Source organism: Eretmochelys imbricata, chromosome 6 (genome assembly GCF_965152235.1).
Source record: "Eretmochelys imbricata isolate rEreImb1 chromosome 6, rEreImb1.hap1, whole genome shotgun sequence".
NCBI lineage: Eukaryota > Metazoa > Chordata > Testudines > Cheloniidae > Eretmochelys > Eretmochelys imbricata.
In genome coordinates, this window is record NC_135577.1 from 125,588,407 (window position 1) to 125,614,304 (window position 25,898).

The 25,898-nt window shown below is 44.6% G+C and overlaps 1 protein-coding gene across 1 annotated transcript; it reads left to right on the forward strand.

Moving 5' to 3' along the window:
• The first annotated feature begins 12,136 nt into the window (after positions 1-12,136).
• GNPNAT1 (glucosamine-phosphate N-acetyltransferase 1) lies at positions 12,137-24,245 on the forward strand. Its single transcript, XM_077819618.1, has 6 exons — positions 12,137-12,230; positions 16,320-16,498; positions 17,752-17,814; positions 21,438-21,565; positions 22,044-22,105; positions 22,719-24,245. The coding sequence occupies exons 2-6, from the start codon at positions 16,345-16,347 to the stop codon at positions 22,864-22,866; spliced, it is 555 nt and encodes a 184-aa protein (XP_077675744.1). The 5' UTR covers positions 12,137-12,230; positions 16,320-16,344; the 3' UTR covers positions 22,867-24,245.
• The last annotated feature ends 1,653 nt before the right edge of the window (positions 24,246-25,898 follow it).

Below are 25,898 nucleotides of genomic sequence, written 5' to 3' on the forward strand. Positions count from 1 at the left end.
GGTATATGCTAGTGCTAGGTAAGGTGACGTTGTGTCATCGTTGGTCCATATTTGCTGCAGTCAAGAGCAACAGCTGGTATCTGGTATCCAGAGAATGTGGATTATCAAGTCTCCAGTGACAATAAGCATTTAGTAAAGTACATTCCTAAGAACTATAATCTCTGTGAGGTAAACCATGATAGAGAGTGCACTTTCCATTGCTGAAGGGGAAATGTCATAACTGTAAATCTTGGCATAGTTACTGAAGAGAAAGCTAATCCTTGTAAAAAGAAAAGGAGTACTTGTGGCACCTTAGAGACTAACCAATTTATTTGAGCATGAGCTTTCGTGAGCTACAGCTCACTTCATCAGATGCATACCGTGGAAACTGCAGCAGACTTTATATATACACAGAGAATATGAAACAATACCTCCTCCCAACCCACTGTCCTGCAGTTTTCCTTGAACTCACCACACTGTGCTCAGGTTTTTCCAAGGGTCTCTGTCCGACCACTGCATGAGCTTTTGTTCCATTCGTGCTGCAATTTCTAGGCAGAATACCTCTTGGCAGAGCGAGGCTTCTCTTAGGCGTTGGTGGAATGGGAGCCCCACTTAGCTCAATACTTTACTAGCTGATGATTTGAGAGGTTAAAGAGGTAGTTTGCCAGGAAAAAGCCAAAACGCTTTTACTGAATGGATAAGAATATATTTTAGGTTCCTGATGGCTATCAGCTGTAGTTTGCTGGGCACTGTTCACAAAGGGCAACCAAACAAAAGCAGAGTTATATGAAATATACAGGGCCAGACTGTTGTTTTTTTTAAAAATGGCCCACTTGCAAAAGCACAGATGCAATTGCCCGTGCATGCTATTCTCCTCGGTGCATATGCAAACTGAGCACTTGCTCCTGAAAATAACAATCTCATTGTGATACTGGCCATACAACAAATTGACCATGTGTGCCTGATAGCTCAGTAAAGCCATTGTAGTCAATGAAAAGATTCTTATTGAGTTCAAATGGTTTGGGATCAGATCCTAATTGCACATCCAAATGTAGGAGCTAGGGTGACCGGAGAGCAAGTGTGAAAAATCGGGAGCGTGGGTGGAGGGTAATAGGAGCCTATATAAGACAAAGCCCCAAAATCGGGACTGTCCCTATAAAATCAGGACATCAGGTCACCGTAGTAGAAGCAATTGGACCTGCATTCCTACGTGCACAACCAGGCCTACTTTTTAAAAAACCAAAAACCAAAAAAACAAAACTGGCTTTAAAAAGTCTTTGAAATGACAAAAATAAGATGGTTGTGTCCTGAAACATCCTCTGTGACGGTGGTACAGTGCTTTAGGCAATGACTTGCACAGTGTAAAAAATCTCTGGATTTTGTTGCAAATCTTGTGATATTTGGTATTTCTCTCACTGCCCCAGCTGCTGGACTCAAGACAATACAGTAGATTCGCAGCTTTCACTTTAAAAAAAGTGAGTTCCTAGCCCTCAGAGTTGTCGAGAAAAGCTTAAAAACAGGAACCTGTTAGTATCACAAACTGGAAGGCCAATTAAGCAACCCCAAAATGCATTATTATTTAAATCTTGTGATATGCAAACCAACCTCATGCTGCTCGACGGTTTGGGATCAACAGGACTTCTACCTTCAAATGGAATTATCTGACAAAGGTTGCCAGGCCCTAGTGAGCGGATGTTGGAAAACCTAACGATACAGACCATATATTTCTTTAGGCCCAGATCCTCAAGGGAATTAGGAGCCTAAATAGTTCAATGGGAGTTAGACACTTAAACACCTTTGAGGATCTGGGCCTTAATTCTTGTTTGGATCCTTTCAAGGCAATGTGAGACTTTAGGCTTCTGGCTTGTGAACTTCTCTGGGAGACATATACCTTCTTATCCAGCTTGGCTAGGAAATATTTATATTTTGTTTGCTGCACACCTGTTTTTTCTAACACCTCCCTTTCCTCTATACTTAAATTATATTTGGCTTCTTGGCTAAAGATTGGGTAATAATTTCCAAAGAGGCAGACAGGTTCCAGATGCTCTTCTTTTTCATAGCTGAAGTAATGTTATCATAAGTCCCGAATAGACACCATTTCCCAAGCTCCAGATGGCCATCTGGGTTGCTGGAGATCTTTGTTCAAGGGCTGCCAGATTTTCCCTGCCATTTTGTTAAATTATAGCAGGTATTTAGTTATCGCAATTTGTCCGAGACTTAGGTTATATCCACACAGAAGATGTCTCAAATGGGGGCCTGTTTTTCCTAAGAAAGATTTACTGATGTGAGATAGGTGAAAGGATTCTGTCCTTTACCTAAATGGCTGCAGCATATTGAACTGTTTTATGTAGTCACGATACAGACCTTAAATATTTTGCAATATTCAAGAATTGTGTATGACTAGATAAAAAGTTACTCATTACAGATTAAAAAGACGCAAAACAAAATAATTTCATGGAATATCCGGCCCTGGGAATCTGTTTCCAAAACAGAGTATAAACAATTAGTTTGTCACAAGGAGTTATTCATTCTTACCGCGATTTGTCATATGGTCAAGTGAAGGGAGTGGGGTTTTCCTCTCATAAAGCAGGGTATTATTTTAGGCTCAGACATTTACATCAAGAAAATACATTTTCCATGACTCCACATGTCCTGGAGTAATTAATTTGTAATGTCCTCATCTTGAAATCTCCTTGCTTCAACTCCCTCAAACATGGAAAAGCCATGTATTTTTCTTGCTACAAAATGTTCCAGTATGGAACTGAAGCCAGAAAAGCGGAAATGTGTCATCCCAAACTCTGACTGGGATGATTTAGTTGGGGTTGGTCTTGGTTTGAGAAGGGGGTTAGACTAAACAACCTCCTGAGGTTTCTTCCAACCCTAATCTTCTATGATTCTATGACCTGCCTAGTTCTATAAAAACCAAACCCAGGTCCCAGTGAAGTCAGAGGCAATTTTCCTTTGGCTACTGTGAGCCCAGGATTAGCCGTCACTGCTTGTCTTTAAAGAGGATTTTTTAAAGTGAATGTGTGCTCATGTATGATAGATAGAGAAAGCTCGAACATTCAGGAGAGAGTAGATTACCTTAGAAATATCAGGAATATTAACTCTGATTTCCCCTAGTTTTGCTGAAGGACTTTCCATTCTCCAAAATGTTAATTAATCATTGAAGTTAAACAAAACCAAAACCAAACAAAAAGGGGTGTGAACAATCTAAAAATGCTTCCCCCTTTCTATTGCTCAACTTTCATTTGCCAAGGCCTGGCCTACAGGCCCTCATTGCACCCATTTAACTTAATCTCTTAATAAATCAAATTAGTTAAATCAGTTCATCTCCCTTGCATGGACGATCTTAAACTGGATTAAGGGTGCTTGGCATCAATTTAGCTTAATTCATAACTAGCATTTAAAAAAAAAACTTAATGAACAATTCCATATCTAATCACAAAAATATCTGAATGATTGAAAATGCTTAACGTCAAGCCAAACCTGAACAATAACTGCTTAAAACAGCTCGTCATGCTGCAGATGTCACAGTTCAGGACAATTGCACCTTTATTCCGCTCTGTGGTCCAGCGAGGCTCCTGGTTCCTCAGCCATCACCTCTCTTGAGTGGAGACCTGCATCTCTCTCCCTCCTGACCAGGTTTTTCCTGGATGCACAGTTCCCTGCCTACACTGTGATATCCCCAGAAAGGCAGACTGCTTAAACAGGGCAGTGTCTGTGCTTTGCTATCTTTCTGAAGGCTATAAACAGCATAATTGCCACAGTTATGAGTTACCACAGAAGTCTTTCTAAGCAAGCACATTTATTCTTAAGGTGAAAACACTATAGAAACACATATTAATAGCAATAAAAGAACCTATGTGCATGCTAATAAGCTTGTCAGAGATCACCCATCAGTTTTGTGGGGTCTCAGTAGGCCCAGGAAGGATTGGGGCCCCCCTCAAACCAGTCTCGGCTATTTGCTGGATCAGAAAGAGGGCCCTAAATCAGTTTAAACTCAGGCTACTTATCCAAAAATCCTTCATTTGTCTCTGGCGAATCTAGCTGGAATTATTCTATGCGAGCCTTTCCAGATGGTGGTATTTCTCTGGTGGTGTTGCAACTTGAGTGAATTTGGCCAATCACCACCCCCACCCCGCACCTCCTCACTCATTCTTAGTTCCTGGAGGAGCTGTGGTCACTCTTTCCCATGGAATTACACACAATCCCTGGCCCAGAGTGCTTACTACAATAAAATCTCCCAGAGATATTGCAGGAAATTGCCAGATCTGCCAGAGCAGTTGTTCAGGTAATGGACAGAATCCTTTCACCTATCTCACATCAGTAAATCCTGCCTCAGGAAAGGAAGTCACAACAAACGGAATTAAGCTAAACCAATTTTAGCCACTCAGTTTGATTTAAGTGTGTCTACACAAACGCAGCAAACTGATTTAGTTAAATTGGTATAATTTCTATGTTTCTTTTAGCTATTGGGACATTGTCATCTTCCTAGTTGTTCAGTCCCCGCAGAGTCTCTTAGCCTAGATAGGACCTTTAATGCCAAAGTGGATCCTAATGAGTAATCCATGAAGTTCCTAGTATGAACTGTACAAAATCCAGCTCATTCTGGCATCAGAGCTTTGGGTGTAACTCATACAAAGAGGGTGGTTGTTTTTTTTTAGTCTGGTCACTGTTGGGTAGCACAAGTTAAAACTGAGTAATGTAGGTTGTTTCCATGGTAACAGAGTGTGATTCACTAAGAGGGTAAGACACAAGAGGGAATAAACATAGACAAGTGTGATTACATATCACAATCACATAATGGGAATGTCCATTCTGTAATGACCTTGTTCAGCACAACTTCATATTCAGTGTACATGTGTTACCTGATCTCGACTTATAAAACAGGTTTAAGACTAAGCGCTCATGGTTATTGTATTTTTAATAGGTGACACTGTGATGTAAAACACCCTCTGCCACGCTAGCTGGAGCTGCTGATGACCTTCAGTGCCGGCCTCAGGCAGAGGGTCAAAAAGCAGGGCAGAGACCCCAAACTGGTGTTTCTATAATTGTCTAACCTATAATTAGATTTCACCAACCCAGTAACGTAAGTGTGAACTCCTAAAGCATTATAACAGTCTTACCATGGAGTCGCAGCCCTGGTCTACACTACAAGTTTAGGTCGAATTTAGCATCGTTAGGTCGATTTAACCCTGTACCCGTCCACACGACCAAGCCTGTTTTGTTGACTTAAAGGGCTCTTAAAATCAATTTCTGTACTCCTCCCCAGCAAGGGAAGTTGTGCTAAAATCGACCTTGCTGAGTCGAATTTAGGGTAGTGTGGATGCAATTCGACAGTATTGGCCTCCGGGAGCTATCCCAGAGTGCTCCATTGTGACCGCTCTGAACAGCACTCTCAGTTCAGATGCACTGGCCAGGTAGACAGGAAAATCCCCGGGAACTTTTCAATTTCATTTCCTGTTTGGCCAGCCTGGCGAGCTGATCAGCACAGGTGACCATGCAGAGCTCATCAGCACACGTGACCATGGAGTACCAGAATCACAAAAGAGCTCCAGCATGGACCAAATGGGAGGTACTGGATCTGATCGCTGTATGGGGAGAAGAATCCGTGCAGGCAGAACTCTGTTCCAAAAGACGAAATGCCAGTATATTTGCCAAAATCTCCAAGGGCATGATGGACAGAGGACACACAGCAGTGCCGCGTGAAAGTTAAGGAGCTGAGGCAAGCTTACCAAAAAACAAAGGATGCAAATGGTTGCTCTGGGTCAGAGCCCCGCACATGCCACTTCTATGATGAGCTGCATGCAATTCTAGGGGGAGCCCCTACCACTTCCCCACCACTGTCCGTGGACACCTGCAAGGGGGAAGTCTCACACAACAGGGATTAGGATTTTGTGGATGAGGAAGATGAGAAGGAGGAGGTTGAGGATAGCTCACAGAAGGCAAGTGGAGAATCCCTTCTCCCCGGCAGCCAGGAACTGTTCATCACCCTGGAGCCAATATCCTTCTAGCCCTCCCAAGGCGGGATCCCAGACCATGAAGCCAGAGAAGGCACCTCTAGTGAGTGTACCATTATAAATATAGTACAGGGTTTAAAAGCAAGCGTGTTTAATGATTAATTTGCCCTGAAGACTTGGGATGCATTCGCGGCCAGTATAGCTACTGGAAAAGTCTGTTAAAGTGTCTGGGGATGGAGCGGAAATCCACTAGGGACATCACCATGAAGCTCTCCTGGAGGTACTCTCTGTGTTAGCCTCAGGAGAATGATATAATTCATGGCCACCTGGTTGAAATACGGGAAATTTGTTTAAGGGGACATTCAGAGGGCCCATTCCTGCTGTTTGCCTTTGGCTGAAAAGAAATCACCCCTTTTTTTCCTCCTGCAGCTGCAAATGTTTCTACGCTCCCCCATCATCTCCATCCCAGAGGCTAGCGCAGATTAGAAGGCAAAAAAACCGCACTTGCGATGAAATGTTCTCAGAGCTCATGCAGTCCTCCCACACTGAAAGAGCTCAGCGGAATGCGTGGAGGCAGACAGTGGCAGAGTCCAGGAAAGCATTAAATGAATGCGATGAGAGGAGGCAGGAGCACGATGAAAGGAGGCAGGATGCAATGCTGAGTCTAATGGGGGAGCAGGCTGACATGCTCAGGCATCTGGTGGAGCTGCAGGAAAGGCAGCAGGAGCACAGACTGTTGCTGCAGCCCCCATATAACCGCCTGCCCTCCTCCCCAAGTTCCACATCCTCCTCACCCAGATGCCCAAGAACGTGGGGGGGAGGCTACAGGCACCCAGACACTCCACCCCAGAGGATTGCCCAAGCAACAGAAGGGAGGCATTCAATAAGTTTTGAACTGTAGTGTGGCCTTGTCCTTCCTGCCTTCCCTCATCCACCACCCCACCCGGTGCTTCCCTCCTCACCCACCCCTCCCGGGCTACCTTGCAAGTTTTCTCCCTATTTGTGTGATGAATCTATAAAGAATGCATGATTTTGAAACAATAATGACTTTATTGCCTCTGAAAGTGGTGATCGAAGGGGGGAGGTCGGTTGGTTTACAGGGAAATAGAGTCAACCAAGGGGGCGAGTTTTCATCAAGGAGAAACAAACAGAACTTTCACACCGTAGCCTGGCCAGTCATGACACTGGTTTTCAAAGCTTCTCTGATGTGCAGTGTGCCCAGCTGTGCTCTTCTAATTGCCCTGGTGTCTGGCTATGCGTAATTGGCCACCGATTTGCCTAAACCTCTCACCCCGCCATAAAATTCCCCCCCTTACTCTCACAGATATTGTGGAGCACACAGAAAGCAGCAATAACAATGGGAATATTGGTTTCGCTGAGGTCTAACCTGGTCAGTAAACTGCACCAGCGAGCTTTTAAACATCCAAATGCACACTCTACCACCATTCTGCCCTTGCTCAGCCTGTAGTTGAACTGCTCCTTACTACTGTCCAGGGTGCCTGTGTACGGCTTCATGAGCCATGGGAGCAAGGGGTAGGCTGGGTCCCCGAGGATAACTATAGGCATTTCAACATCCCCAACAGTAATTTTCTGGTCTGGGAAGTAAGTTCCATCCTGCAGCTGTTCAAACAGACCAGAGTTCCTGAAGATGCGAGCGTCATGCACCTTTCCTGGCCATCCCACGTTGATGTCGGTGAAACATCCCTTGTGATCCACCAGTGCTTGCAGCACCATTGAAAAGTACCCCTTGTGGTTTACGTACTGGCTGCCAAGGTGGTCCGGTCCCAAGTTAGGGATATGTGTTCCGTCTATCGCCCCACCACAGTTAGGGAACCCCATTGCAGCAAAGCCATTTCGTATGACCTGCACATTTCCCAGAGTCACTGACCTTGATAACAGCAGCTCAGTGATTGCATTGGCTACTTGCATCACAGCAGCCCCCACAGTAGATTTGCCCACTCCAAATTGATTTCTGACTGACTGGTAGCTGTCTGGCGTTACAAGCTTCCTGAGGGCTATTGCCACTCACTTGTGAACTGTGAAGGCTGCTCTCATCTTGGTATTCATGCGCCTCAGGGCAGGGGAAAGCAAGTCACAAAGTTCCATGAAAGTGCCCTTACGCATGCGAAAGTTTTGCAGCCACTGGGAATCATCCCAGACCTGGAACGCTATTTGGTCCCACCAGTCTGTGCTTGTTTTCTGGGCCCAGAATCGGCGTTCCACCACATGAACCTGCCCCATTACCACCATGATGTCCAAATTGCCAGGGCCCGTGCTTTGAGAGAAGTCTGTGTCCATGTCCTCATCACGATCGTGATTGCGCTGTCGTCGCCTCCTCGCCTGCTTTTGCAGGTCCTGCACATACTGCAGGATAATGCACGAGGTGTTTGCAATGCTCACAACAGCAGCGGTGAGCTGAGCGGCCTCCATGCTTGCCGTGGTATGGCATCTGCAGGAGAGCAGAGTTGCAGCGGAAGCGGTGGATGACGACGGATGCCACGAGAATAGATATTTATACAGAATGACGAGAGGACCTGTGAGGTGGATTCATGGCACCAGGAGAGCAGAGTTGCAGTGGAAGTGGTGGATGACTACGGCAGTTAGCAGTCCTACTGCACCGTCTGCTGACAGCAGTATGGCACCTGCGTGGAAAAAAGGCACTAAATGATTGTCTGCCCTTGCTTTCGCGGAGGGAGGGGCGACTGACAACATGTACCCAAAACCACCCGCGACAATGTTTTTGCCCCATCAGGCATTGGGAGCTCAACCCAGACTTCCAATGGGCAGCAGAGACTGCGGGAACTGTGGGATAGTACCCACAATGCAACGCTCCAAAAATCGATGCTGACCACGGTAGTGAGGACGCACTCCGCCGACTTAGTGCACTTAGTATAGACATACGCAATCGACTGTATAAAATCGATTTCTAAAAATAGACTTCTATAAGATTGACCTAATTTCATGTTGTAGACATACCCTTCGTGATAGTTGGTCACTTTACACCAAAAATCACAACACTATTCAGGTTAGTCCCAATCACAAAGGACCAGTCACTTAGCCCAAGTCAGTTTGCACCTTAGATCTCAGACTAAAGACGATGCTTGCAGCCAATTCTATAGTAAACTATGTAAGGATTTATTAACTAAGAAAAGAAATGAGAGAGTTATTACAAGGTTAAAGCAGGCAACATATATACACAGATGAGTGACAGTTACAGGTTTAAAAGGTGACTGAGTAAAAGTAAGCTGTTAGCTCTGAATGTATTTTATGGCTAACCCAGGCCTGTTTTGTAGCTCCAGCCCGGGGAGAGTCCAAACAGCGAAAGAGATAACACATTTTCTTGTCAGCTATTTTTATTTCTTTCTTCCAGAATTCAAGCTGAGGGGACCTAGCCTCTTTATGGGTGCAAGGGGGTAATTAATAAAGTCTTTGTATTGTGATGCCCCACGATGGCCAATTTAGTTTTGATAGGTCTTCTCAATGAACAGGAGATGATCTCTTTTGACAGTTACCATGCAAAAACTTAAATATTACCTTACAGCAGATGATAAAGAAATTGAGAGATTAATGAATGCAGCCATTTACATGTATTTAATAAAGTCTAAAAACTAAATAAGTCCAACACCCATCTTAACCATTCTGACAGACAGGTGAAACAGACTGGTTTCCAGCAATGAATTTGTCAGTGCTCAGCTGAGCCTAAGCCTTGGCGAGAGCTAGCCCCTGGTCTGCCAGTGTCCCAACCTCATTCCCCCTCCCTTACTAAATCCCTGGGGCCCTAAGAGGGCCTCAATGTAGAGCACAAATCACAGGAAAATGCTAGATAGATGCTAGATGGTTGGGCAACCTCCGTGTTGGTTGACAGAGCCCCAGTGCCACCCAAAAGCATCTGAAGATGGTAAATCTCAAAATAGTTGGATGCTTTAGTCATGAGAGCTGCCACTTGTGCCGTTCATGGCGGCGATTAACATTTCTATGGAGCTTTCAATCAGAACAATCCCAAAACATTTTACACATAGAATATTCTGTACATAGGACTCATATCACCCCCTACTGACATGCAGCCACCTCTGAAGTAAAAAGAGAGCAGCTGTTCAGCATCACACACCAAAAATGCCCAACATTTTACAGCAGGAAATGAAGAAAACTGTAATCAAGTGAAGCTACAAGGGGAATTATATGAGGCAGCGTGTGACTGCAAACTGGAATTTCTCCAGCATAGTGTTTTAAGCACACTCGATATGTCAAAGGTGCCGTATGGGTTTTTAGTGTCCACAAGTGGCCCAGGCCTTGGTTTTATGTTCCCTCCTTCTGAGGTTGATCAAATCCAATAAAAAATCTTTATTGGCAGGCCAAGCTGTACAAATATTGCCAAATTATAAAAAAGATGGAAAGCTCAGACAGGGGAGGAAGATGCAATGTATCAAACATCATCTGCCCAGGTTGGTGGTGGCGGTGGCGTGTGGAAGGGCGTTTATCTCTTGTGCCTAGTTGTTGTTAATGTCCATTCCTGGTTGTGAGGCAGGTGCCTACATGCCACAATCGGCTGTTGCTTTCATTTCTCCCAGAGTTGCATATGGTATTTCTTCCTCACTTCTGGATGGAAAAGCAATTCTGAGGGCTTGAGGGACTATCTTCTGGCAAACCTGAGTATCTTGGCTAGCAGAGTAGAAAAAGTCTCTTTGTATAGATATCTACCCCGGCCCAGTTCTAATTTTCAGGTTGTGATCACTAATTGTATACATGGGAAGAGTTGCTAGCTGATTGTATTGTGCTGAAGGGATCAGCAAGTGGGTCCAGTGGCAGTGTAGTTTGTTATAATTTTTCACCTGCCTTTCCCAGGGGGTTATGTATTGTCTTTTCAGACTTCTGTTTTGTTCCTAAGATACTTATATGGCCCCTATAACGATAGTATCTGAGCATCTCACAGTCTTTAATGTGCTTATGCTCATAATTCCCCTGGTAGGTGGGGCAGCGCTATTATCCCCATTGTACAGATGGTGAACTGGGGTACAGAGAGGCTAAGTGACTTGGCCAAGGTCACACAAAAGTCTGTTGCAGAACAGGGAATTGAACCCAAGTCCTATGCTAGTGTCCTAATCACTGTAGTATCCTTTCCCCCTTCCACAACTTATGTGTCATTTGGATTTGGGTGGGGTTGTTTGACAGATGTAGCAATGCCAGGGTCTGGCTGTGGTGTGTTCTTGTGGTTTCTGGTGCTTGGAGGTCCACAGATACAGTGTTGTTAATCCAAAGTGCTCAAACACTTCTGAGTCAGGCCCTCAAAAAAGCAGTGGGATCAGCTGCAAAGACAGGAGAAATTTAAACACAATGACTCGGGGTCCAGTTCATTTGCAATCTGATTACAAGGCCTTTAGGGGTTATGTTTCCACATCTTTCTCCCCACCCAAGAGGGCTAGAAACCGGCCTTATTCAAAGTAACAGCAGCTCAGCCTCTCACTTATTGCCGGGACTCCAGGAACTGGGGCCTTCAAGGGTCCCTGAGTCTCTGTGGGGCGGGCGGGGGGGCAGGAGAGAGCCGGGGGGGAGATTCCATGGGTGGAGGCCCCTCCGGTGGTTGGAGAGGGACCTGAACATCTGTATGGAGGTGGGGGGAGCGCTAGGTGGCTGTGGGGGAGGTCCCTGTGGGGTGGGGTGGGGTGAGTCTCCAAGTCTTTGTGGGGGGGAGCTCCAGTTTTGTGCGTGGGGAGTTCCCAAGGGGAGGGGAGCCCCATGTGGGTGGGGAGGACCCTAAGTCTCTGTAGGAAGGGGGGTGCCCACTTGGGGGTAGCCCGTAGGGGGAGGGGTCCCGAGTCTCTGTAGGGATTGGGAGCCCCAGGTCTCTGTGTATGTGGGGGGGATTTCCCTAGGGGGAGGGGCCCCGAGTCTCTGTAGGGATTGGGGAGCCCCCAGGTCGGGGGGGAGGATTTCCCTGGGGGGAGGGGCTCCCCAGGCGGGGGGAGGGGCCCCGAGTCTCTGTCGGAAGTGGGATGCCCCCATGGGGGTAGCCCGCAGGGGGGAGGGGTCCCGAGTAGGAATTGGGGCGGCCCCGCCGGGGGGAGGGGCTTTCCTCTCCCAGCCCCGCCCACTCAGGCTCCGGGCCGCCCAGCGCTTTGCCCAGAGTTCCCGCGGGGCGGGGCCCGGGGCCGGGGCCCGCGGATTGGCTCTGCGTCCGCCTGCGTGTTGGCCCCGCCCCTGCCACGTCCGTGCGGCGAGTGCGGCGCGGAGCCGGCGTTGAGGGGAGGCCGCTGGAGCCCCGCGCCCGTCGCTGCGTGAGCGCCCCGGGGGGTACGTTCGGGGGGGCTGGGCTGAGGGGGGGCACGTTCGGTGGGGGACCAGGTTGGGGGGGTTGTTCGGTGGGGGGGCTGGGTTGGGGGGCACGTTCGGTGGGGGGGTTGTTCGGTGGGGGGGCTGGGTTGGGGGGCACGTTCGGTGGGGGACCAGGTTGGGGGGGTTGTTCGGTGGGGGAGCTGGGTTGGGGTACATTTGGTTTGGGGGCTGGAGTGGGGGTAACGTTCGGTGGGGGACCAGGTTGGGGGGTTGTTCGGTGGGGGGGCTGGGTTGGGGGGCACTTTCTGTGGGGGACCAGTTTGGGGGGGGTTGTTCGGTGGGGGAGCTGGGTTGGGGTACATTTGGTTTGGGGGCTGGAGTGGGGGGCACGTTCTGTGGGGGACCAGGTTGGGGGGGTTGTTCGGTGGGGGGGCTGGGTTGGGGTACATTTGGTTTGGGGGTGGGAGTGGGGGGCACGTTCTGCGGGGGACCAGGTTGGGGGGGTTGTTGGGGGGGGCTGGGTTGGGGTACATTTGGTTTGGGGGCTGGAGTGGGGGGCATGTTTGGTGGGGGACCAGGTTGGGGGGGTTGTTCGGTGGGGGGGCTGGGTTGGGGGGCACGTTCTGTGGGGGACCAGGTTGGGGGGTTGTTCGGTGGGGGGGTACGTTCAGTGTAAGGTACGGGAGGGGAGGTCTGGGGAGATACAGTAGTTTAAGGGGGGGTGCTGGCTGGGGCGGGTACACAGTGGATGGGGGCTGGGCTGAGGGGGCACATGTTGGGAGAAGGGGGCCTGGACTGGGCATACCGGGTGGGTGGCGGGCTGGATTAGGGAATATCCAGGGGTTGGGACTGACTGGGGGAACACATGGTTGGGAAGGAGGTTGGGGCTAGGGGGCTCCTGATGTGTGGGGACTGGGGTGAGACTGTGTGTGGGGCAGGCAGAGTGGGGAATATGGTGGCGGGGACAGGGGGATGAGAGTGTAGGGGAAAGAAGTCTCTTTCCTCCTAGCCCAAGGCTGACCCTGGGTGTACTTCATTGTAACTTTTCCGTGCAGACCAAGCTAGCGTTCACCTGTGGCTGGGATCCCTGGACAGCTCTCCCTTAGGGGAGGTCTGCCTGGTCTCCTCTAAAGAGATGTTCACTCCCCTCCTGGCTTTGTTTAATTAACTATGGCGACTAATGGCTCTGTTTGTGAGAATACAAATTTTAAGTACGGTAGAACCTCAGAGTACGAACACCTCGGGAATGGAGGTTGTTCGTAACTCTGAAATGGTCATAACTGAACAAAATGTTATGGTTGTTCTTTCTAAAGTTTACAACTGAACATTGACTTCATACAGCTTTGAAATGTTACTTTGCAGAAGAAAAATGCTGCTTTCCCTCGATTTTTGTAGTAGTTTATGTTTAACACAGCACGGTACTATATTTACACTTTTTTTGTGTGTGTTTCTGGTGCTGCCTGATTGTATACTTCCAGTTCCAAATGAAGTGTGTGGTTAACAGGCCAGTTTGTAACCCTGGTGTGCATAACTCTGAGATTCTACCATAGTTCTGTTGCCATCTGCCCTGGTGTGTCCTGGAGACTAGCACAGCACAGTGATGTCAGAAGGGAGTGGAAGGAGGCAGGCGTCTCAGAGTTGCTACAGTGAGGACATGTTTCAGAGTAACAGCCGTGTTAGTCTGTATTTGCAAAAAGAAAAGGAGTACTTGTGGCACCTTAGAGACTAACCAATTTATTTGAGCATAAGCTTTCGTGAGCTACAGCTCACTTCATCACGTGCTTTTTCCACACACCTTCAGTGTGGTTCAAACTCTTCCTGATGGTGTAGGCTCCCAGCTCACTTGACTTCCTTGGACATTGCTCACATGTACCCAACTGCAGAACGTGGTCTTAGAAGTGGAAGTTCCCTATAATTAGTTTGCAGTACACTGAAATAGTTTTTGACTGCCCCTTTCCTGCCAGGCCCCTCATCTTTGGCAAAGGAGGACAGGACTTTTTCAAAGCATATTCATGTCTGTCTAAACTGTCATGGGTGCTGATATTGAACAGGTCCTCTGCACTCCTTCCCAGTCTGAGCTGGGATTGATCCAAGCTCCTATTGGTTTCTAGAGGAAACCCAGGGACCAACCAGCCTTGTGTCTTGTAGCGTTAAATTATATAAGTCAGTTTATTACTTTATCAAAATAATACTAAATGAAAAGATGTTAATTTTCCTGGTGTTCTCTTCTCTAGTATTTCTTTTCAGTGTGTGTTCTGAGCATTCTTTAACACAATACTGAAATTACTTCCAATTTTGTTCTGCATAGAATATTGTTTGAGTAGAGCTCTATTATTTTACGATCAGCCATGAGTTCTGGGTAAGCTTTTTAAAGAGAGAGGTTAATAGCAGCATAGGATGATCCAGCAACTAAAACTAGGCATGCTCGGGTTTATTTAGTCTGACATAACATTAGCTATCATATGAGGTATCAGAGCTATGGCTTGAATTACAGTGGCTTAGTTCTTGTCAGCCTTAGAGTAATTCAAACGCATATTATAGCTTGAAAGTCCACTGCAGACTTTGGCATGGTCTAGTCACTAAAGCCCAGGACTGGGCATCATAAAACCTGCATTCCCATTCCTGGCTTTCCTGAGACCTTGGGAATGTCACTTAACCTCTTGGTGCCTCAATTTCACCACCTTTTAAAATTAAGATAATACTTAGCTACCTCATAAGAGTACTAGGCTTAATTTGATTGTATAGTTCCGTGAGATCCTTCAGTAGAGGTTCAGTGTTACTTCCAATTATTTTTTTAAAGGTAGGTGGAGAGTTTGTGTTAGCGTTTACCCAGAAGGGATATACACTGCCGATGTTTTCATTTAAGTATATCAGTGTTTGTGAAAAGGGCGTATATGTAAAGGTCATCATATACCAGCAGGTAGAGAGAAAATATTTAGTGCTTCCTGTTGTACTCACAGTGCTGCCTTCTGATCTGACACTTCTGTGCTCTGGATTCCATTAAAATGCCTCATACGTAACACATTCTGCATTTTTCCCTAGACAGCATTACAGAGATGTTGCACTGTCTTATAATTCATGTAAAAGGCATTTTTTGAAATATAGGGATCCCAATAAAATACGTTTTACAACTTAGTTTACTTTGGCATGTCCAGTGGTATATATGAACACTGTATCTTGCATTGAAGAGTGGTGGCTTTTTGGTTCAACTGAAGATAGATAAAGAGGACTCTTTTTAAAAAAGAGAAAATCTAGCCTCAGAAGTCGCTCTTTTGCGTTCTAGTTCATTTTATGTACCCCATCAGATAGTCTAGTTACAGAAGCAACACACACACACAAAGAATGTACCTCTAAATTAAAGAAATCAGCAAAATTTCCCTTGTTTCCCATTTTTTATTCTCCTCCCCCGACCCACTGAATAACAAACATTTCCCTCATATTCTATTTTAATCATTTACAGTTGTCACACTGTAACCATGGCAGTGCTAGCCAAGTGGTGAAACAGTCACTGAAAACCTACGCCTTTCAGTAAAGACTGCATTTGATTTTGTAAATTTTAAACTACTAGTGTGGCCTTGAATGGATAGTTGAAAAAAAAATTCTATCAGCAAAAAGTGTGTAATTTTGCTTATCCAAATTGCAGTCTCTATAGTTTTGAGGTACAGTAGCGAAGTTTGCATTTCTTCTTCTTTATTTGGAGTGCTAGATTTTTTGAACTGGGTGTAAATGCTAAGCATACTGTACAAAATCTGCTCTAGTTACCTTAATTCCATAAGAAGTTTGATTCATTAGCACAAAAATTAAATTAAATGGGCTTTACTTAACATGCATTAAGGAACTTCAAAGTATGTACTTTTATTGTTTGTTTTTAACCCCAAATCCTGGTAGGTTCTAGTTCAAACAGTACAACTGCTGATAAAGTAAATAGGAGATTAAATTTCATTAACTTCTCATTGCATCATAGAGAAAACACGTTACTGTGTAAATAGCTGGAATAAGGGTATAAACATACAATCATATTACTATGTAGCTACCAGGATTACTGGGTATAAACATTAACTCAATCTCAAATGTTTTTTATAGAATGCATCTATGTTTTGATTTCAGTTCACCTCCTGCAACCCCTGCTGCCATGATGCCTGATGACATACCAATGTTTGACCCACGTCTCCTTCAGGAACTTGACTGGAGCCAGAACATAGCAACATTTTCTCCTGCCATCTCGCCTTTAGACCCAGGGGGTGGTTTAGTTCTGAGACCCCTTTGCACTGCTGATATAAATAGAGGTGAAGTCCAGTTCTATTTCCTATTGTGTAATGAATATTTTGGATCAGAATTGTACACAGTGCAACCTGCACTCAACCATTTCCAGTAGGTTGCCCTCACTTCATTATTAACCATTTTGAAATCATTCTGAGATTTACAATCCAATCCAATCTAATCTGTACTTTAGTTGAGAACCACCTCTTATATCTCATCTAGGTCCGTATAGGGCCCCATTGTGGTAGCTGAGTGCTTAGGCGTTTGATACTTGCTTGTGGTCACTTAAAACAGGTTTTCCCGATATTTAGAATGCACTAAAAACAAATCTTAAAGCTCAAATCTTTCAAGTAATCCACATGTTCCTGTTCATCACAATCTCTTGTAGAAGTAACATACATTTCTTTTTAAAAACAGTATACTGATTCATATTCATTTGAATGTTAGAAAATTCAACTAATTCTTTAGCTGTGGAACTTGGGAAAACTTGTTTTGAAAATACAGTTCAACATTCAAATTATTTCTCTGAGGATCCATGAAAATGTAAACCTGATAGGGTATGTCTACACTGCAATTAAACACCTGTGACTGGCCTTGTCAGCTGACTTTGGGCTCATAGGGCTCAGGCTATGGGGCTGTTTAATTGCAGGGTAGAGGTTCAGGCTTGGGCTGGATCCCAGGTTCTGAGAACCTGCAAGGCTTTAGGGTCGTACCCATAGTTTCTTAGCATTCTGTCTTTGCTTTGATTCACGTCTCTTGTCTGCTTTCAAAACATTTCATTGTTACAGCATTAGACAATCATTTAACATTGCTTATGGCGTGAGTTCAAAATTAATGTTGAATTCACTTTCAGGATATAGAATTCTGTCAGTATACGTATGGAGTATGTGGAGTTCTTTACATGTAACTAAACTAGACGGTAGGTGGTATATGGAGAAGTCGATTCCCTTCACATCATGAATCTCAACGTACTTAAAAACTTCACTTTACTTGGAACACGTCAATGTTGCTTTTGTGTGGTATGTGTTACATATCTTGACGGAATACAGGGGGGCGTTCTAGGAGCTGTTTCAGTAATCATTCAGGTGTCACATTGTCTCCTCTGCGTGGGTACAACTATATGGTGTAAAGTGCTGTTTTTGCTTGCACAATTGTGTGCACAGACTTACAGATTAGAATTTGTACCTGAAATGCTGGAACCATATTCTTTGGGCTTCTAGTTAATTGCTGATCTTTATCTGGTATTAAACTTTTTTGTTGTTGTACTTTTCTGCAACAGGCTTTTTTAAGGTTCTGGGTCAGCTGACAGAAGCTGGAGTTGTCAGCCCTGAACAGTTTATCAGTGAGTACATTATTCGTTATTTTGGCATTTGAAAAGGGGAAGGGTGGGAACAGGAAGTTATTAATGTTGACAGCAAATCTGATCATGAATGAACCTCTTGACTTCTGTAGCTGGATGATGCCACAGGAGAGTTTGTTAGCCCAGGCCTCTCCAGGCAGATTTCAGCATTTTGAGGTGGTTTAGGATCTCATGGTCACTGTGACATTCATTCGCCTGTCCCAGGTGACTTCAGAGTTCACGCACACAAATGGGGCAAATTCTAGTTCTTTGTGTTCAGGTAGAGTTTTAGAGAGAACGTGTCTTGTTATGGTCTGTCCATCACCACTTGCAGTTTGAAGTTGGGGCTTGTCTTCGCTCCTGTTGAGGCAGTGAGCTTGTTTCACAGATTCCAAGGCCAGAAGGAACCATTGTGATCTCCTAGTCTGACCTCCTGTGTGACTAGGGCCCTACCAAATTCATTGTCCATTTTAGTCAATTTCACAGTCATAGGATTTTTTAAATTGTCAATTTCATGGTTTCAGATATTTACATCTGAAATTTCACAGTGTTATAACCATGAGGGTCCTGGCCCAAAAGAGGGTTGTGGGGGGGTCATGGTATTGTCACCCTTACTCCTGTGCTGTTGCTGATGGAGGTGCTGCCTTCAGAGCTGGGCAGCTGGAAGCGCAAACATGAGGGTCTCATGGTATGGGGGGATGTCATCACTTTCTGAGCAGGGGTAGGGCCAGCCTTACAGTGAATGACCACCCAGGGCCCCATGGTCAGGGGGGCACTGTGGTTCCACACACACACCTGCCCCCCGCTTCCCCCCCAGCCCAAGGCCTCTTTAACCTCCAAACCCTGGGCCTGGAGCCGGGGATGGGCAGGGGTGGGGGCAAGGTGCCAGAACCTTTGTAGAAGTGCGGGGGGGAGGAGAGGGCACTGGATTCGGGAGCATGGAGCCACACACCCTCACTTTTTAACATGGGCGTAGTTTGAGGGGCCAGGAGGCGGTACTGTTTCATGGTGTGGGAGCTGATAACCGTGATCAGGTCCCCCACCGTGAAGTGCAGCTCTTACCCAAGGCTTGCAGTCTGTGAGGGCAACTCTACCTCCTAGCCCCCCAAACTATGCCCTTGTTAAAAAGTCAGAGGGACATGGCCTCCTGAGTCCCCTGGTTCCAATGCTGTCCTGGTGGGGCTGGGGAGGGACAGAACGGGACTTCCTCTTCTCCTACAGAGGCCGCTACCGGGGCTGGGTTAGATCCACCTCTGGGAACTTCCCCCTGGCTGCAAGAAGCACTGCAGCTGATCCCTGCGCAATGAGCCCTCCCCCCGTGGTTGGGAAGTGATGGGGGCAGGAAGCAGTGCGGGGATGCGGAGCTTTCTGCAGCTGGAGGAGGTTCCCGGAGGTGGGTCTCACCTGGCCAGCCTCCATCACGACCCTTGGTGAGTTGTTCCAATGGTTAATTACACTCACCATTATTTCCAGTCAGAATTTGTCTAACTTCAACTGCCAGCCATTGGACCGTGTTATACCTTTCTCTGCTAGACTGAGGAGTCCATTATTAAATATTTATTTTCCACGTACTATAGATATTTTTAGACTAATCATGTCACCTCTTAACCTTCTCTTTGTTAAGCTAATTAGGTCAAGCTCTTTGAGTCTATCACCATAAGGCATGTTTTCTAATCCATTAATTATTCTTGTGGCTCTTTTCTAAACCCTCTCCAATTTATCAACATCCTTCTTGAATTTTGGGTACCAGAACACACTATTCCAGCAGCAGTCGCATCAGTTCCAAATACAGAGGTAAAATAACCTCTTTGCTTCTACTCGAGTTCCCATTTATGCATCCCGGGATTGGCTCTTTTGGCCACAGCATCACACTGGGAGCTCATGTTCCACTGATTATCCACCGTGACCCCCCAAAACTTTTTCAGAGTCACTGCTTCCTAGGATAGAGTCCCCCATCCTGGAAGTATGACCTACATTCTTTGGTATACATTTACAGTTAGCTGTATTAGAATGTATATCATTTGCTTGAGTCCAGCTTACCGAGTGATCCAGATTGCTCTGAATCAGTGACCTGTCCTCTTCATTGTTTACCACTTCCAATTTTTGTGTCATCTTGAAACTTTATCAGGTCACTGATAAAAATGTTAACTAGTGTAGAGCCAAGAACCCAGCCCAAATCACATTCTGAGACTTATCAGTTAGCCTGTGTTTAATCCATTTAATATCTGAGTATATTATGTCAACACTATTACCTTTATCTACCGAACTTGTAATCTCATTAAAAGAGAGACCAAGAAAGGGTATGTCTACACTGGCAAGTTTCTGCGCAACAAGTTTATCCACTTTTATTAAAGCGCTGGAATTCAACTGCCGTTGCGTGTCCACACTGTGCTCCTTGTGACGCTGGAGCGCATCCACGTTAGCCGCTCTTGCAGTGGCAAAGAGAGCAGTGCATTGTGGTAGCTATCCCACTGTGCAACTGGCCGCAGGGTGCCTCGGGAAGGGCTTGCAATGCCTCACGGGGAAGGCACAGCGTCCCATGATGCCGATTTCTCAATCCCATTGTTCCGTGGGCATCCTAGTAGATTCCCAGCTGCTTTTCAACTGAAGCGGAGGGTGGGGCAGAGTGTATGACAGGGAATGTGTGTGTATGGAGAGGGGGAGAGAGAGAGTGTGTGTGTTTTGGGGAACAGAGTGTGTCTCTCACACACACCCTCAACAGCACAAGCATTCCACATTAATGGTTTGCTTTGTGTCCCGGAGCAGATCAGCACAGGATGCAAGGGCTGTCAGCTTTGAAAGGGGCGGAGCAGCCAGCCATGGTTCAAAACCATGAGCAGACCGGCCACTTGAGGGGTAATGGGACCCTTCCGGAGGCCAGCTGATTGCTTTCTGCGCTGTAATGTGTTTACACTGCCAATACGGCGCTGGAGCCTCTGCACTGTAAGGCTTCCGACTCTCGTCGAGGTGGGATTTTTTTGCAGCGCTGCAACTGAGGAGTTTCTGCGCCCAAAGCGGCTTGGCAGGGTGTACACCTTGGGAGTTACACTGCAGAAAGCGGCTTTACTGCGCAGAAACTTGCCAGTCTAGACAAGGCCTGAATTAGGATCTGTTTTCCATAAACCTGTGTTGATTTGCATTAATTACATTACCCTCCTTTAATTCTTCACTGAGTCCCATACCAGCTGTTCCATTATCTTGCCTGTGATCAGTGTCAGGCTGACAGGCCTATAATTACCCAGGTCATCCTGTTACCCTTTTTTCATTGCTCTGCTTACAAAAACTAATAGGGCTTCAAGCTAAAGTCTGTCACTGTGAGGAAGAGTGATCTACCTTGATCTTAGTGGGTCTGTGATGCTAGCAGCAAGGGAAGGGTCTTCTCCCTGCATCTCAGAACACAAGAATTTGTATTGTCTACGCTTTTTTAGCCATTTGCATCCTAATTTGAAACAGATCCTTTTTGACTGTTGAGTTTTGTCCGTTTCTAATTTCTTGATCGCCTCTTGGGTTGTGGCGTTGAATTCTTCAGTGCTATGAATTAGAATTTATCCTTCGAAATAAGTTCATGTGGCTGTTAGTTCTAATCCATTAATAAAATGTGTCTTACTATTCTCCTGTTCCCACAGAAACCTTCGAACACATGAAGAGATCCGGTGATTACTATGTGACTGTTGTGGAAGATACAAATCTGGGACAGATTGTTGCTACAGCAACACTGGTTATAGAACATAAATTTACTCATTCATGTGCAAAGGTGTGTTTGTGCATTCCAGACTGTAATTATAGAGAAAGAAATTACATTAAACTAATTGTTTTTCAAAAATAGTAAATACAGTTTACTGTCAAACTGAATAAGATTAGTATACTCTTAATGTAAGCTACAAAGACATTTTAAGATCTGTAAAAAGAAAAGGAGTACTTGTGGCACCTTAGAGACTTACAAATTTATTTGAGCATAAGCTTTCGTGAGCTACAGCTCCGATGAAGTGAGCTGTAGCTCACGAAAGCTTATGCTCAAATAAATTGGTTAGTCTCTAAGGTGCCACAAGTCCTCCTTTTCTTTTTGCGGATACAGACTAACACGGCTGCTACTCTGAAACCTGTTGTTTTAAGATCTGTTTTCCTTGCCTGTCAAAATATGATGCAATGGTAGAGATTCACTTGTTAATTTAACTGAAAAATGACTTAAAGGTGCTATCGTAAACTGAACACACACACACATGTTTCCTCAGAGAGGAAGGGTAGAAGATGTTGTAGTAAGTGACGAATGCAGAGGAAAGCAGCTTGGCAAACTGTAAGTATTTCTTCACAGTCTTTACCTTGTAACACCATACAGGTCAGGAACCCCGTATATCCCATCCAGTTTCTAACATCTGTTAACAGACATGCTATAGTTGCTTCGATGAACATGTACGGATCAATAACTAGGCTCAAGCCGTAACAAATCACTCCTCTGCGTGTGCATGCGGACATGGGCACACCCCTCAAGTCACATTGTGCTCGAGGGCATGTTTGACTAATGAGTTGCAAGTACCTACCTAACAGCTGAAATGAACTGCCCTTTAATAGATGCTTCTGCATTCTCCATGGGAAGTTAGCTAATCTGTTTTAATTCATGTGAATCATTTTACACAATGGCATTTCATGATCTACTGTAAGAAAGGGTGCTGTGCTTCCTTCATGCCGCTGCAACAAACTCAAAATGAATTTTTTTCTCCAAGTAAAAGTTGAAGTAATATTTCAGGTAGAAAACTGAACGGCCTCTATCACTGCAGTTTAAGCTTCTACTGCACAGAGAGGTCTCATCTAATAGTAGTAATGAAATGTTTGCATTCATGCTGAAGAATTGAACTTTAATTGATCCAATGCCATTTTATATAACCATTCGTGTTCTCTGTCTCTTTCAGATTAATGTCTACGCTTACGTTGCTAAGTAAGAGACTGAACTGTTATAAAATTACTCTCGAGTGTCTGCCCAAAAATGTGGCTTTCTATAAAAAGTTTGGATATTCAGTATCTGAAGAAAACTACATGTGTCAAAAATTCTTTAATTAAGAACTGCCAGCTTTTCTTTTGTAAAGACTATTGGTGGAGGACATTGTGATACAAACTCATTCTCTTCATGGAAAATTTAAATAGTTTGTTGCTGCAAATGTAATGAGCCCTGTAGATACCGGACAACAGATGTGTAAAAATTGCAATTTGAATGACATTTTCAAAGGTCTCGGGGGGTGATGAGTTGTTGGTACTAATTTTACTACTGTTCAGCCTAAGTGAAGCTTTTTTTTGTTTTGTTTTTTTGTTCTTAGCTGGGTTATAAAGGGTATGGTTTTTAACAAAAGGTATATATTTTTAATCACAAAATTTTTCTTGCCTTGTATTTTTCTAAAGTTCTGCGCTTCTTGGTAGCCAAAGGGCAGGTAATGTGGGGGTTGAGCTTCTCTCTGTACTTCATTGAAGGAAAATGTAATCTGTGTGGGGAACACACCCTATTACGCAGCAGTAGTAAGGCAGAAAAGGAACTTGTTTTATTTCTAACCTTAAAACGTAGACTTCAGTGCTATTGACATTAATGTACCTAAAAGTTTCATAGCCATTAGCTTCCAAAAATTAGATTGAACAGATTATAGTTGGAGGGTATAATGTGGCTATAGTAGACATTTATTGGCCATACTTCATTTATATTTTAAAATATCAACTGAATACAGACTACATATTCAGGACCTGCACTTTAGCTGATATATTGGAAAGATTCAAAGCAGTCACTTACAGACTTGTGGCTTGTGCACAGAGCAAGGAAATTCTAAAGTTGTTTAAAGTGCAAAATATTTCTCTCATCTTGAGTAAGGCTTTCCGTATTTCTGTTCTATTTAGATTAATGTCATTTGAGAACAAGAGTTAACACCTTCTGTATCAGTGATGTGCTCCAAGTTAGTGAACACATTTGACTTATTACTTGCCACACTTGATTCTACTGGGCCAGATATACATTCTTCTATGATGGTAACTGCTTACACAAATTGAATTGCTGATTAACAAAGAAATCCCAAATCCTGGTACCGAAAGCTTGAAGCTGCTTTGGATTGTCCTGTCTGCTCTTAACATTGGGTAAATGATTTTAGCAATTCTTGCCACTGATGGCAATAAAACCCTTGTTTCAATGGTAACATATGGTAGGAGAGTGACAAAAACTACAGTTATGAATAGGGTATTGTGAGTAATGAAGGTTACTACAGAACAATCTCTTCTTGTTTTTGAACAATTAGGCCTTAGAAACTGTTCTCTTTTCAGCTGAGGACTACTTTAAGTTGTGGTGAGGGTTCTGTTTAATGTAATCGATAGTACTCTAATATATTGTTTTCTTGGTGATGTCTAGGTTTTATTTATTTTTTTTAAAAAAGCATTGTTTAATCTAAAATAAACAGACTGCCATATTTTCCTTGTCCTTAATGTGTTTCACATTGAGGTTTATACCAGCTGTGTGTGTACTTCCTTAAAATTGTCTAGATCCAACCTGATCGTTTTTGCCTTCCCTCATCTGGAGATCACCTTTTTAAAATATCTGTTAAAGATCATGGTCTCTTTTCTCCGAGTGATTTAAATAAGGATATTGGATGCAGACCAAACTTTCTTCAGAATGACCATTCCTGAGCTCTGTAAGGAGAGACTACAAAATAAAGAAGCCCAGTAATACTAATAGTAGTTAATTGGAGACTATCAATCACTTGAACTTTACCAGTCCTGGAGCTGGAGAACTCCTGTTTATTCCACCTGGGGGTCCTAAACCTGAGCTAAACAATCCAACCCTTTGCTGAATGTGACAGAAGCACACCTAACTGTTGGGAGATGGTACAGTATGTAAATGTATTTTTGCTACCAGCCAAGTTTAAAATGAATACGTTATTGCTGAGAAAGCTAGCAGCAGTGCAAAAACACACAGCCTCTCTCTTCCTTGCTTTAACCTTATGAAGTTCAGAAAGTGCTAGTGGACATTTAAATAAGGAAGTGACTTTCAAGCCTTTGTGATTAAGACTCCAGCTTCCTATCAGAAGTGACAGCTGGTTTATGTGACACCAGGTTAATGTGGATTTTCCTGTTCTTCACAACTTTAATCAGATGTTGAACTTTATCTAGTTTGAAGTACATTACAGTATGCAGTGGTCTTCCAGGGGGTACATCATCTCATCTAGAGATGTGCCTAGTTGTATAACAGGCTACATAAAAAGCACTAGCGAAATCAGTACAAACTAAAATTTTGTACAATGACTTGTTCATACTGCTCTATAGACTATACACTGAAATGTAAGTACAGTATTTCTATTCCAATTGATCAGTTTTATAATTTTATATGGTAAAAATGTGTGTCAGCCATTGTTCAGGAATAGTGTGCTGTGCCACTTCTGTATTTTTATGTCTGATTTTTGTAAGCAAGTCGTTTTTAAGTGAATTGAAACTCGGGGCTACACAAGACAAATCAACCTTTCCAAATGACTGTACCCCTTCAAGAGTCTTGAGAGCCACTGATCTATGGGACCTAGTCCATTCAGGTCCTTATTAGAGTGAGATGGTTCCTGGCCTCATTGCTTCCCAATTAAAAATAACTGGTAAGTTCGTAAGACAACTTGTACAAGAACATGTAGGGAGCTGTTATAGGTCTACCTTATATTGATTTAAGACAGTTAAAGGCTTTGGTCTATTACATGTTGGATAATGCATTTACTGGGAGAAATCCAGCTCACGCATCTTGCGCTGACTGGTACGAGCTTTCCAAAGTACTGTTCGCTCTGTATCAGAGGCTACGTTCTGAACCCTGGCAGACTGATGGTAGCAAAACCAGCAGTTGTTGAAGTTACCTCTTCATATTAAGCAGGGTGGCTACTGCACCTTTTAGCTGTGCCAGTCATCTATGACTTGATAACTTAAGGTTAAACACAGTTAAACTGTATGGAGTTAACTTAGGCTACGTCTACACTACTGTAGTAAGTCAACCTACGCTATGCAACTCCAGCTACGTGAATAACATAACTGGAGCCAACGTACCTTAGATCTAGTTACTGCAGGGTCTACACAGCAGGGTGTTGACAGGA